At 40.3% G+C, this 13,966-nt stretch overlaps 6 protein-coding genes across 6 annotated transcripts; 4 read left to right on the forward strand and 2 right to left on the reverse strand.

Moving 5' to 3' along the window:
• Window positions 1–364: 364 nt before the first annotated feature.
• VTP21DRAFT_2617 (uncharacterized protein) lies at window positions 365–3,019 on the reverse strand (the record flags this gene model as incomplete). The annotated part of the gene is made up of 6 exons (XM_069392829.1): window positions 365–2,058; window positions 2,151–2,358; window positions 2,416–2,465; window positions 2,523–2,770; window positions 2,838–2,910; window positions 2,971–3,019. 6 exons carry the CDS (start codon window positions 3,017–3,019, stop codon window positions 365–367), a joined length of 2,322 nt encoding a protein of 773 aa, XP_069249865.1.
• A 374-nt stretch (window positions 3,020–3,393) lies between these two features.
• Window positions 3,394–4,568, forward strand: VTP21DRAFT_2618 (uncharacterized protein; the record flags this gene model as incomplete). The annotated part of the gene is made up of 7 exons (XM_069392830.1): window positions 3,394–3,401; window positions 3,468–3,507; window positions 3,587–3,619; window positions 3,682–3,722; window positions 3,777–3,838; window positions 3,910–4,220; window positions 4,296–4,568. The coding sequence occupies 7 exons, from the start codon at window positions 3,394–3,396 to the stop codon at window positions 4,566–4,568; spliced, it is 768 nt and encodes a 255-aa protein (XP_069249866.1).
• Window positions 4,569–4,872: 304 nt separating this feature from the next.
• Window positions 4,873–6,204, forward strand: VTP21DRAFT_2619 (uncharacterized protein; the record flags this gene model as incomplete). Its single annotated transcript, XM_069392831.1, has 5 exons — window positions 4,873–4,948; window positions 5,015–5,181; window positions 5,302–5,863; window positions 5,935–6,133; window positions 6,198–6,204. The coding sequence occupies 5 exons, from the start codon at window positions 4,873–4,875 to the stop codon at window positions 6,202–6,204; spliced, it is 1,011 nt and encodes a 336-aa protein (XP_069249867.1).
• A 1,272-nt stretch (window positions 6,205–7,476) lies between these two features.
• VTP21DRAFT_2620 (uncharacterized protein) lies at window positions 7,477–8,383 on the forward strand (the record flags this gene model as incomplete). Its single annotated transcript, XM_069392833.1, has 2 exons — window positions 7,477–7,632; window positions 7,712–8,383. 2 exons carry the CDS (start codon window positions 7,477–7,479, stop codon window positions 8,381–8,383), a joined length of 828 nt encoding a protein of 275 aa, XP_069249868.1.
• Window positions 8,384–9,722: 1,339 nt separating this feature from the next.
• VTP21DRAFT_2621 (uncharacterized protein) lies at window positions 9,723–10,643 on the forward strand (the record flags this gene model as incomplete). Its single annotated transcript, XM_069392834.1, has 4 exons — window positions 9,723–9,893; window positions 9,976–10,037; window positions 10,118–10,324; window positions 10,379–10,643. The coding sequence occupies 4 exons, from the start codon at window positions 9,723–9,725 to the stop codon at window positions 10,641–10,643; spliced, it is 705 nt and encodes a 234-aa protein (XP_069249869.1).
• A 545-nt stretch (window positions 10,644–11,188) lies between these two features.
• Window positions 11,189–12,808, reverse strand: VTP21DRAFT_2622 (uncharacterized protein; the record flags this gene model as incomplete). The annotated part of the gene is made up of 5 exons (XM_069392835.1): window positions 11,189–11,232; window positions 11,301–12,170; window positions 12,250–12,441; window positions 12,508–12,737; window positions 12,801–12,808. 5 exons carry the CDS (start codon window positions 12,806–12,808, stop codon window positions 11,189–11,191), a joined length of 1,344 nt encoding a protein of 447 aa, XP_069249870.1.
• Window positions 12,809–13,966: the final 1,158 nt, after the last annotated feature.

Below are 13,966 nucleotides of genomic sequence, written 5' to 3' on the forward strand. Positions count from 1 at the left end.
TATATCCATGGAATCCACATCCTTGAGATAACCTTTCCCTTTAAGCCAAAAGAGTCGGTAAATAGACGTATGAAAAGGTAAGGAGAGCTATAAACATAACGATGCTGATAAATAGATCTTTTATAAGGATTACTTAGACATTAAGTGACACCCAACCTCAGGAACCCTTTTACTTATTGCCCCAGGCATCAGATTCATGTAAAGTACATATGACTGCTATAACCTTAGATGCTCGTGTGTATTAATTTACTAATTACAAGAAATAAATAAATCAAAGTTATAGAATGCTATGGTTGAGATAGTGTAATCAAGTCATTCATAAAAGCAATTTATTTGGCATATAAGAAATTGCATTTCAAGGGGCTTATTTTGATGAAGCGGTAGGCCCTTGCTGTTGCTGTTGCTGTTGTTGCTGCTGCTGCTGCTGCTGTAGATGTTGCTGAGTATATTGGCCAGACTGGCTCATTCCTTGCGCTGATGGCTGCGCATAAAATCCTGCATATTGCCCGTATCCATACAATGGAATATTTGCAGGACGGTACCCTGCTTGTGCATATCCAGCAGGATAACCCGCCTGTGGAGAAACCGGGCGCACAATGTAAGGAGCATTGCTCGCTCCACCTGCGACAGCGATCATAGAATTGCTCGGGTTGCTACCACCAGCAGAAGAAAGGGGTATTTGGCCGTAATCCATGCCTGCGTATATAGGAGGTTGACCTGAAAGATAGGTTGATTGTCCGTGAGCGTAGCCCTGTTGTGCATATGCGGAGTAAATGGGGGGCTGCTGCGGGTAAGGATATGGCGAAGCAATGAAAGGCTGCTCCTCATACACCACTTGTCCATATAGCTGCTGAAGCTGTGGTTGTTGAGAAACAAGTTGATAATGCCCCGGTTGCAACGGAGGTAATACTGGTGTCTGCTGATGGTATTGCGGAAGTTGAGACTGCTGTTGAGGTGTTTGTGGCGGTTGCTGTTGCTGCTGTTGCTGTTGCTGCTGCTGTTGCGACTGCTCTTGCTCATTTTTTCCCTGGAAATCGTCCGCCTCAAAAGTGGATGTAAACGTATATTCTTTCTCTCTAATTTTCACATGGATCTTCAATTCTGTTAGTCCGAAATACATTTTGATCGTCATTCGTACTCTCTCTCCTGGCTGAACACCCTGAAGTTCCGGCATTCGGATTGGAAAATAACCCACTTTTCTCACGTCTGGATGGGTCGTTAGCCGAGGAGGAGGGCCGTCCGCATCACAGGCAAACAAATCCGAATCCGTGTCATTAGGATATGCCACCGTAAACTCCTTGGTGATGCATTCATCGATTTTAATTGGCTGTCCTTTACGAATAAATACTGAAAAGCGTTGGCGACAGAATGGCCGTCCGTCCGATCCTGTGGTTGCATATTCTGGAGGATCCAGCTCTGGCTCGAAGAGCATACGAGTTTCAACTCCATAACTGCGACGAGCTACCCGTTGTGTGACCACACGAGGATTAAGCCCAAAATAGACCGCACCACGCACCACGGCAAGGGCGCCTCGCGGAGGCACGCCAATCAATCCAACTCGCGAATTGAATCTTTGATGAACGCAATTGTATAAATAGTTGGATTGACCAAAGCCCCCTACCAAAAATATTGCTTGAAGCGCCCCTGCCGCCTGCAATTGCTGCTCTATCAATTCTAGTACCTGCCGCACTACCGGCTCATACACCTCTTCTCGTAACTCGGAAGCCTGTAATCTTATTATGCCAGCCTCTATTCCAGCCTTCTCAACCGTGATATCGCCAAAGCCCATAGATGCAGGCAAGTGCATGAATTGATCTTCTTCTCCGTCGAAATTCGGCTTTACTCCATCTATGAACTTGTCTATAATTTGCTCAAACGCGGCTGGTGGGACAGGACCGACATGTTGTAATTTACGTTCAAGGAAATTACGCATATTTAGATCCAGGAAACCAGAGCCGCAAGACGCCCCGTGGCCTTTAGTCACTTCCTTTAATGTTCGAACTCCATTTTTGTCCTCGATTTCGAAGACGATAAGATCAACCGTGCCACCTCCAGCATCTTAAAAATGGAGGTAAAGAAGAAAAAAAACGAAAATATTATCTAGTAAAATGGTGCAAAAAAGAAATGAAATGTAGCAAAAGAGTAGCTACCACATATCATGAAACGCTCGCCATTCTTCAAGTTGAATCTATCGCACTTTTTCTCACAGTAGAGCGCGGCGGCTTCAGGTTCAGATATTAGCATAAGTCGGTCAGGGTGATCATTGGGGGACACCAAGCCTGCTTTTATGGCCGCCAAACGCATAGCCGCTTTGGCTGGGTCACTCCACATGGCTGGGACTGTCAGACAGTAGCGATACTAAATATATCTAAAATGATTCCAAGGAAATAGAGGACCAGCGGAATAAATGCCTACCTTTGAGGTGTCGTAATTTGCAGCAAATCCTCTCTGCAGCTCCGTTAATACTAGAATAAATTAGCTGTTAGTCCAAGTTGCTTAGCCAGCACGCATCATCGCGTTACCATAGCTATGAAAAGCTCGTAGATAGTCCGCGATAACATCCACGATGGTGAGCCCATTAGGAAGGGGCGCTAGTTTTAGGTTTTCATCCAAGTGTAGTTTGAACTTAGAAAGCAGAACCTGTTCTCGAGCATCGGGCCTCATCATCGTTCGTTTAGCACCATATCCCCACTCGTAGAGTTGCTTGCTATTATTCAGATAGAAGCTGAGAGTCGGAACTTTAGGATACGTGTCACCAAACTGCTTGGGCCTAACAAAGAGTTTGATAGCTAGTACAAGAGCCGCAAATTTTTGGGTTTTTTGTTTCTAGAACATACCACTTTGTTATATCAATAACTTCTTCATTTTGACCGAATGCATACGCACAACCGCTAAATGTCGTGCCAAAATCTGTGACAATTAGTTTATGTATTAATCAATGAAATCAATGGTGCAGATAAATCCACTTACCAATTCCAATAACAATTGGGTATTCTGCAAAATTAAACGTTGAATTCATTGCAAACCTCCATGAACAATTTTCCGAACAGATAAGATGGAAAACGAAAGCTACACGAAAGTAAATTCAGAACAAGAGCATTAGCATCAAGAAATTGCTGCGGTGCAGTTCTAGAAGAGTCGCTTTACATTAATGGGCTTGAATAGCCGATAAGCCGGGAGAGAGCTGGACGTGAGGGGGACAAGTACCGTTCAAAAGAAAGAGCGAGGTGGCTGCGAATTCGAAGTTATAAAATAATTCATGTTATTTGAATGATTGCACAGCCACACCAATCCAAGCGAAGTGGCGACTATGGAAAAGAATAAGGAAAAACCAATTCCTTCTCTTTGCCATATATTTATACCTGACAAATCATCTCTTCAAATCAAACAATCATGAGCTGGTAAGCAATGCTCTATCATTTTATAATATTTATTCTTCTACATCATGCCTTTACACTCTGATCTAGGTCTGGATTCAAGAAAAATCTTAATCGTGCTGGCACCACGGTATTTTCTAATCTAATGATCAATTTTACTAATCTTGGCATTAACATGTTCCCTACTTCTTTTGTCCTGACATTTCTAGATTATGCAAAAAGCAGGTGCCATGGAAAAAACAGTAAAATATTCATTATTTTACTGCAAATCTTCATTATATATTTATTCTTATTTTTTTATTAGGTGGACAGAGAATTTGAAGAAGAGGAGAGAAGATTTAGACTGTAATATAAAATAATTCCCCTCTTGCTTCAAGTATCTAATTTTCTTTAACATAGGCTTGAATCAAAGTCAGAACGATTGCATAAGGAAGCCAAAGGATATTTGGATTCTTTAAGATGTTAGTAATTCAAAAATGGTACGCGTTTTTAGCTATAGCATTGACACATTTCTTTTGCCTCTCTTATTTAGCTGTTACCAACGCACAAAAGCGTATCGCTGAAACTATAAGTCAATTTTATGATGATTCAGCCCCCATGGGAGTGTGTGTTACTCGCTACAAACAAACTATGGATTCACTTGAGGATGTGGCCCGTCTCGAAATGGATCAAACTTATCGCCAAACAGTCTTAGAGCCTATTGGGCGATTCTGTGCATATTTCCCTGAGATTAACGATGCTATAAAGAAGCGAAACAAGAAACTACTTGACTACGACTCTATGCGCAATAAGGTGCGAAAGTTGGTGGACAAGCCAAGCGAAGATACATCACGACTTCCTCGGGTAGGCAATAAATATTGTGATAAGTATGGGTTCGAATGTTTTTTTTTTTTACATATACAATATCGATGCTTTTAGGCAGAACAAGATGCCAATATGGCTCGTGAGATTTATGAACATCTCAACAGCCTTCTTATTGCCGAACTTCCCAAGGTGGTCGATATTCGCGTTCCTTATCTAGATCCATCGTTCGAGGCAATGGTTAAGACACAACTCCAATACTATCAGAGTGCTCACCAGAAACTCGGGGTTGTCCGTGAGTATTTCCCTCCAGAAGAGCCCACCCTGGAAAGCAAAGTGGAAGGAGTCTTGCAACAAATGAGAGACTTAACTATCTGTGGCATTAACTAACTAGAATTTCTTTGAAATTTTATCCTATGGACCTTTTTTTTTCCTCTCTTCGCTCCTTGTAATTTTTTATATGATTATTCTTAACTTCAATTTCAATATTTTTTTTAAACATGCTGGCTACTTTTTCTATAGGACACCAAATTAAATTGAATTGGCACACCTGCTGCGTCTCAAAGTCACAGTAAACAAAAACCTACCATCTCTCCAAGATAACTTGTTTATTTTTACGAGCGTGCGAGAGCAAAAGTACCGTCCCTTCCCACCCATCCTCTTCCCTAAGAAACATAGCTAAAAGCCTCTTATCATGGATATTGATGCAAAAGAACCGAAGTCCGAGCTGACAAGCAAAGATTATTACTTTGACTCCTATGCTCACTTTGGTATAATTTTTTTTAACCAATTGCTCGTAACTAGTCAAACCAACTAAATAGTTTATTCTGGTCTAGGCATTCATGAGGAAATGCTCAAGGATGAGGTGCGAACCCTTTCATATCGCGCAGCCATTTATCAAAATCGCCACCTCTTCAAGGATAAGATTGTGCTAGATGTTGGGTGTGGAACCGGTATTCTCTCGATGTTTGCGGCAAAATCTGGGGCTAAGCATGTGTACGGGGTAAGTGTTTTTGTGAAATTGACGACCTATCCATTCTATGGATTTGAACTATTATATTTACTCCTAAGTACAAGAGTATATAGTGAAAGAAAACAGATCATTTACTTAAATTTTTAATAGGTTGACATGTCCAACATTATTGACCAAGCCAAAATCATTGTTGCCGACAACCATCTCTCCGATCAAATTACGCTCATCAAAGGCAAAATGGAAGACGTTCAACTCCCTGTCGATAAAGTCGATATCATTATTTCGGAATGGATGGGGTACTTTTTGCTATACGAGTCCATGCTTGACACCGTTCTTGTCGCGCGTGATCGCTATCTTGCGCCAAACGGGCTTATATTCCCAGATAAAGCAACTATGTACATTGCGGCCATTGAGGATGCAGAGTATAAGGAAGAGAAGATTGGCTTTTGGGAGAATGTGTATGGATTCGACTTCTCCTCGCTCCAGAAAGTTGTTCTGAGGGAGCCTCTTGTTGATACTGTGGATTCGAAGGCGATTGTAACGGAACCATACGCCTTTAAGGAAATTGACTTGCTCACGGTAAAGAAGGAGGACTTGGCTTTCACGACGACCTTTGAGCTCATCGCAAATCGCGATGATTATGTGCATGCGTTCATTGCTTGGTTCGATATCGGTTTCGAAGCATGCCACAAACCCGTCCGATTTTCAACCGGTAAGCATTCATCAGCTCGCTCACATGGAATTAAGCACCCATCAAGTCTTCTGACACTTTTTCCGCTCTAGGGCCCTTTTCCAAGTACACCCACTGGAAACAGACTGTGTTCTATATGCGCGAAATCTTGGCCGTTAGTGAAGGCGAGACAGTCCGTGGCCAGCTCAGCTGCCGTCCCAACCAACAAAACCCTCGTGACTTGGATATTGAGATTAGCTATGAGTTTGACGGAAAGAGCGGCCAGGTATCCGAGCATTGTGTATACAAGATGTGAGTCTTCTAATACTCGATTATCATGCTTAAACTGAGTCTAATATCGTCTTTATAATAATAGGAATTAAATCCATTTCCCCAGATTCTTTCCCCGCCATATTCTTGTGTTTAATTAATTCTTTGTTCTTTTCTGCACCTTGCGCTCATAAATTATAATGCTAAACTCATCACAAAAACTTTCGCCCATACATAACAACCTGCAATGGATATATATTACATCAGAGTCTATGGCTTTCAACTTGACTATAAGAGCTATATATCCCTGAGTAATTATTGGATAAGCTCAAGTTAGAGCTTCTTTGTGTAGTGAGTGGTTTACTGACGTGGTTGTGGAGAGGAACACAAAGATATGCTTAGAGAATGACCTGAGGATAGTATGTTGACTTGGGTACAGTAACCCTTGACGTGCATTTGATTGAGTCTTCCTATAACTATTTTTTAATCCAAACATGCGAAGATCAACGCGCAAAAGATTGAAGAAGCAAAAAAAAAAAAAAAAAAAAAAAAAAAGACATTCGAGAATTCGATGACCATGGTAATAGAAATAAGAAAATCAACAGTAGTCGAAGCGGTCGGAAGAATTTTCTAAAAGTTGAATCAATCCAAAAAATACTAACCTACTTAAGCAATATAAGAAGGCGTGGACTATGGAGTAACAGATTGGACCAATATGGCAACGGAAACAAACTGAAGTACAAATAAGCCCAGCTGGAGGACCAAAAGTAGACGAGAGGAAGTGCTTCTGGAAATTGCGGCAGACTTGAGGGAAAATGAAATGGATGAAAGATATGAACAGATGAGATAGTGAAAGACGCTGCGAGGAAACAAGGATAGAGTTATGTGGAGGAAAGATAGGTCATATGGGAGATACAGTATGTGTGCCATAGTACTACAAGATCTTTCAATAACGCTCTCGCCATCTTATTTCAGAGTTATCACTAATATTTCACCCCTGTTAGAAGTTAAATGGTTGAAATAGTTCGTCTAATTGAACATATAATTCTTGGCGAATATTCACTCAAACTAACAGTTATTTCATTGTGATGGTTTTCGGTATTCGAGGGTGAGTCATAGCCTTCTAATCTGGATATGTTAGTGGGATTAACTCTCGTGCCTCGGAAATTAGATCGGATGAATCCCAGCCACGCTTGAAGATTGTAAGTGGTGTTTCATCAAGATTATTACTCGCTTAGGTTATGTAGCCACATTCGTATATACTTGGCAACATAGAGTTTGGCCCGATAATGTGCCGACCGAAAGGGGTATAAAAGCTTCAAGGACACAAAACAAACTTTTTCTCTAGTTTCAGTCGTCTCAATAAACAATATAGCATTATTTAAATGGAACAATACAAACAGCCGCAATCTCGAGATGAACATCTCTCACAAAATTCCCGTGCGCCAGTTGTTAACAGTGGACCCGCAACACCGGGCAAAGGACTTTTACTTATCGTTATGGGCAAGATAATTTTAAAATTGGCACTGAATATAGGAATAGTAAGTCTATTATTTTGAAACATCTTGCTCTTTGAGCAGGTACCGATTGCGTGAAATTGATCTTGCATTCCATCGATAGCCCATTGCTCTCTACTATGGTCTGAAGGATAAGATCGGAATTACCTATGCATTGCTCATTGGGTCTGTCCCCTCATTGCTGCTAGTTGCATGGGATACCATCAGGTATCGCCGCCTTAATGCACTAAGTATGGTCATTCTTGTTGGCTTCGTGGTGAGCGCTCTGCTTTCATTCGTGACCGGAGATGCACGTGTTCTTCTCATTCGCGAATCATTCGGCCTTGTCGTCACTGGTGCGATTTTCCTTGCGTCTATTGTTCCTTTCCGCTGGAATCGTTTTCACAATTTCCCCCTCACTCACAACATAAGCAAACAAGCCTATGATGAACCCAACTTCAAAGGAACTGGTATGTCCTTTATGGACCTTGTCTGGGAAAACTCCCCCCTCTTCCGTCTTACCCATAGACTAAACTCTGCGCTATGGGGCGTGGGTTTAATCCTTGAATTCGGGGTCAAACTCCTTGTTATCTTCCTTATACCCAATTTTGATGATGCTGTGAATGCTTCCAACATCATTAGCCCTGTTTTTATCGTGGCTTTGATATTGATCAATATTGCCATGTGGAAGATTGTAAGGCCTAAGATAAGAGTCGAGATGGGCCCGACTATAGAGCGATTAACAGCAGGAGTACCGCAAGAGAATAGCATCCAATCCAAATCTGAAGAGGTTTAACAGCATTTATATTTATGTTCGTTTTTATATTCTATTCTATTTGAGAGGCGATAATTTTGTACAGTCATTTTAAAGTAATTGCAATATTCATTTTCATATATATGATTCCTAATTTTCTGGTTCGAACACTCGGCACTATTTTTACTCTGTACCAAACTCTTTACCCCTTTCCATTAAAAATTTGGCTAGATGGATTAGAACAGCCTCAGTTAGATCAGGTCACGTTTTTTCCAATACAGATTTGAAATGGGCACTTCGGGTGTTCAAAGACATAGTATCGTGAGCCATTGTACGGGCTTTAGTTTGTCTGCAAAAAATTCTCTGCCTCACTGCGTGGCATGAAATCTCAGCGAATCTGTTGAGGCCGACATCCAGGGTCGAGTGTAATTTTCTCTAGCGCGGCGGGCCTTAAGAGACAAACGGGAAATCAGGCCCTAGTTGGGTTTCACTATCCTATAAGGGTCCACCTGCGGCTAACTACGAGATCCGGTCGAATTTCCGGACACACATGTATCGACTGTAGTCTATGCTGGAGTCTATTTAGATTTGATAGCCCCCTGGTAATACCAGATACCAAATCGTGGGCAGCTTCCCCATCTTGATACGTCGATCGAGGCCGTTTAGATTAGTGTCGCAGATTGAAAATGACACGTTTATCCCCAATTTGGAGAAAAGTTGATTAAACGATATTTCGCTCTTTGCGCCGCTTTCTCTGCTGCGTTGATGAAAACCTGAAGGTCGAGACGGGTTAAATGTAAACTTGGGATTGCTTGCCACTTATACTTTTTAATGCTATTTAAATTAAATTAATGTAAAAATATAAGATAGCAATGCCTTATCCCCTTATATACCGCTCATTATTAATCAAGTTCTTGTTGCTAATGTGTAAAGTGACACTTTGCCTGAGTAACCCTATATCACCCGGAGAAAGAACTTAGGGTGCCATGGTTTGAGGCGCATTGGCCCATTGCGTGTGGCTAATGAATCCTATCTCATTTATGGTTAACGATTCTCACGCATCCTGGATGAATATGTACAACAAATATAATTTGCGTTACTTGCAGATGCTTTATTATCTTACGAAGGAAGCGAGTAGCATGGTCATTTTTTTAAAATAAGAAATATGAAAAACACTGCCACTCTCGAGAATAGGAGGTGATATTTTCAAAACTACTTTTTCAAATATGTACTACACCTACAAAAACAGCGCCATGCAGCACTAGTTCGTGTGGGACACTAACTGAAGGCATATAAACGGAGTAGGTTCATATAGCATCTTTTTCTCGAACTTCGTTGGCCTCGATAAAATAATATCCTTCGATTAGAAAGGATACATAGTATGCGGACGGATTCTCGCGCTAGACCTCGCACTCCGGATATCCAGACGTCAAATTCAACACAATTGACTCCCGATATCGAATCCGCAAAAACGCCTTCGAAACATGAGAAATTTCTCATATTAAACATTATTGGCAGAGTCTTCATAAAAATGGCACTGAATATTGGAATGGTATATCTGTTGTCTTTGAGTATATTGCTATTAAAACTGGTACTATCTGTATGAAAATGCTCATATAATTTATTATCCCTAGCCCCTTGCTCTTTACTATGGCCTGAAGGATAAAGTCGGGAATACCTACGCATTACTCATTGGGTCTGTTCCTTCATTGCTGTTGGTTGTGTGGGATATCGTCAGGTATCGCCGTATTAATGCACTAAGCACGATCATCCTAGTTGGTTTCGTACTGGGGCCATTCTCTCTTTTGTGACCGGAGAAGCACGTATTCTTCTCGTTCGCGAATCCTTCGGCCTCGTTTTCACTAGCGTGCTCTTCCTTGCATCTATTGTTCCTTTCCGTTGGAATCGTTTTCACACCCTCCCTCTCACTTACTCCATAAGCAAACAAGCTTATGATATACTCAATTTTAAGGAATCCGGGATGTCATTAATGGGGTTTTCTTGGGAATATTCTCCTTATTTCCGCTCCATGCACAGGTTTGCTTCTGCCGTGTGGGGCGTGGGTTTAATACTTGAATTCGGAGTCAAGCTTACCGTCATATTTCTATTACCGCTTGATCAGGCGGTAAATACATCGAGCATTATTAGTGCAGTTTTCTTAGCATCGTTATGTTTGATCACCGTTATTATTTGGAAGAGGGGAAGTCCTAAGGTGAAAGCCGAGATGGCCCCGAACGAGGAGAAGCTGAAAGCAGAAGAAGATAAAGAGAATGGCACTCAATTCAAGTCTGACGTGGCATAGTTTAATTAGCTCTTTGTTTGCATACTCTTCATTGTCGAGATCTCCATACCACTCAAATTTTATTTAAAAAATACCAACTTTACTAAATTATAAATGTAGAATCCATTTTGTATATGTGGATAATAGTGTGATGTCTGAGCTATTTCGGTACAATTTAACCTCATTGCCGCTTCGTCGCCTATATCAAAAATACAGTATCCAGTTTCTTTGAAATCCAGCCTCGCCGAGTATTTTAGTAAGGTACGGAACCCTGAGGAAATATTCCATAAAATTAGTACCATGTATTATCATCCAAGCAGTGTCATGTCCCTGATCACTTAATCCGAGGAAAAGTTTGTATAGATAGGTTTACCATGGGCTTGAGTTCGGATAGAAAGAGTATTAAGTAAAAAAATAGGGGTTATACATATAAGTGGAGAAACTAGGAAACTCTACATAAAAAAGCTTTCCTAAAACCCATCAAGAGCAATAAAGTGATTAGAAATGAAATGTACAATAAAATAAATGTTAAAATATCGAGACAAAAAAATCTAAAATAGAATCCGTTATTCATTCTCAATATTCTCAGAGCCCGTGGTGACTGCACCATCTAAGAAATAAAAAAATGTGATGGGGTTATTCGAGCACTATTCGTCCAAGAGTAGATGAATAACTTACCAAGCAAAAATTCAATGTTTTTAGGTCTTTGCGGAGAGCCAGGAGGGGGGAATTTCGCCCCTGTCAAATTGGCATTCCTAAAGTTAATCTTCCCGTCTCCAACTTTGTTCCCCAATGGCTCCATTTGATTGGCAGGTTTGGGTGGTGGAAGTCCCCAATTAAGTGGTCTGAAGTTATCATTCTCTGGTGGAGGTTCTGAAAAAACAAACGAGGCATTCCGAAAATCTGCGCCCTCAAGATTCGAGCCAGCAAAGGTAGATCCACCTGCGATGGTATAGCCAGAAAACGAGAGCCCTGTGCAGTCGGTTTTGGAGAGAAGAAAGGTGGTGGTTTTGACTTTTTCAGGTGGGTTAAAAGTATTTTCAGGTGCAGGCCTAGGATATCCAAAGAGAGGAGGGGCCAGTGGTGGAGGTGGCTGAGCAGGAGTTCCAAAAGAGAAACTAATAGAGCTGGGTTGTGCTCTTTCTTCGCCGAAAGGAGATGCTAGGTATGGTTTTAAGAGCGAGGAAAAGTTAGGATATAACCGATGTAGCTCTGATTGAGTTATTCGAGTTAGACCATGCCACTTCAAGTTGGATAGCCCTTTAATCTGATAGAAAGCTGCCTCGCGAGTAATTTCGTCGACAGTTATATCGTCAAGCTGCTGTGGAGGCATTCGAAAGTCGCGGAGGTAGTTGAGAATGAGACGGAAATGAGTGCCATCTCGATCAATAAAGTAGCTCCCATCCGGATCAGGTTTCAACGAGTGTCGACCTGAAAACATGGCTGCTAGCATGCTGTTCGGGTCACGTTTCAGGGTGGTAAGTGAAGTCTCAAATAAAAGCCCTCCTACATTTAATTTAATTTTTTCGTTTTGGAACTTCATTACATCTAGAAAACGGATGGCGTATTAATATATCTAGAGAGATGAATTTCACACTAAAACAATCCAGAATCAACAGAGCATTACCTTTCATCAGCGTTGTCTCTTGCTGAAGCTTCTCTTTTTCAATTTCAAGCTCTTCTTTCTGCTCTTCAAGCTCTGCTGCAAATTTTTCGTAACTTGTAGTCATTCGCTGGAAGAAATCCTGTTTGGCGCTCTCGAATTTGTCTTCAAGCAAATGGAGTTTATCAAACGATTTATTCAAGTCATTGATGATAGCTGCAATAAGGTCAAGAGGAAAGAGAATTAACGGATTTACTATCTTGTTTATTTTCATTAATATACCTTTTCGTTGCGATGAGAATTCGAGCTTTTGCTTTTCAAGTTCAGGGTCCAATTCCTTGTACGCTGCAAACTTTGACGATGTCTTTTGCTTTTCTGCCTTTTCAATATAAGCTTTAAGTTCCTTATTAAAGGTCTCCCATTTCGTTGGATCTAATATTAGACTATCTGCTCTCTCTGTGCCAGCTTCTTGGCTGCCCATTGAAGTCGAACGGCCAAGGTGATCAAAAAAACTGCGATTATAATCATTTGAAAAACTGGATCTTAGCAGGGGAAGAACATAGTAAAGAAAATACCTTGCCATCTAAGCTACTGCTCCCTATTGCAGTTGCAAACTCTTAGAAGACCAGAGGCCAATGTCGTGTTTATTGCCAGTACCGATGTGTGTGGGGCCCTAACACCGCTTATTTTTATCGAATATATTAAAAAAGCTCTTCCACTAAGAAGAAAGGTGCCTAGATCAGGCGATGGCAATCTTGATTTAGTTGTATATGTGATTATAGATCTGAAAATTTTTATGGGGAGGAAAAGAAACAAGTGGATCTAACATAGAATGGTGGTCATCCCATATTAGGATGTCAAGAATCAGCATCACACAGTTTATGCTAACGTATAAATTCTAAATCAATTTAAACTTGCCAAGTATATAAACTCGGATTTTTCTTTGTTAATTTTACTTGGTTACCATAGTATAGTAATCAAAATCCAAATCGTGCTAATTTCTCTATGTGAAAATAAGTGCCGGTTATCTCTACATGCTAGTATCTATTAATAAGCTATTTCAGAATTTTTTAGCATACTTTATTTTGCATATGGACTCCAATTGAGAATATTTGTGAAGTTGGTTAGAGTATATATGTTTCTTTAAAAAAATCATAGGTATATATAAACGATTATTGCTAGTAAAACATTATTAGCTATACATTACGTAGATATTCAGGAAAACTAATCCAGAACAATTAGCGTGAATACAAACAATAAGATATGCATTCAATAGAGGTTCCAATCTTTAAAATCCATTTACATTCTCCAAGAACCCTGCGCAGCATTTAAATTCTATTACCTTTCAAATTGAGTTTGGAAATTGGGTTTTCGTTCTTAATATTAAATTTATCTTTGAAAGATATATTTTTTGTAAACAACATGTACGAGGTTTTGTCAAATATTCAGGTGCCCTCAATACTAAAACAACTTTCCTATGAATTTAATACTGGTACACTTTATGTAGGAAGGGTGACTTTTAGTTACTTTTTTAGTAAAATTGTAATGGTTATGAAGATACATTATATCCTTTAATATAAGTATTAAATAATTTTCTAGTGCAAATTTGTTCCCTTGGTCACATTTCTTAAATCAATTCTGTTACGGGCTTCGCACAACATTTTTTTATAAAGGATCTTGGTGCTGCCTATATCATGTAAATGGATATTTTCATTGTACCAAGCGTAACTATTTCAGTAGT

Source organism: Calcarisporiella thermophila, assembly GCF_041956535.1.
Source record: "Calcarisporiella thermophila strain CBS 279.70 unplaced genomic scaffold VTP21scaffold_15, whole genome shotgun sequence".
NCBI lineage: Eukaryota > Fungi > Calcarisporiellomycota > Calcarisporiellomycetes > Calcarisporiellales > Calcarisporiellaceae > Calcarisporiella > Calcarisporiella thermophila.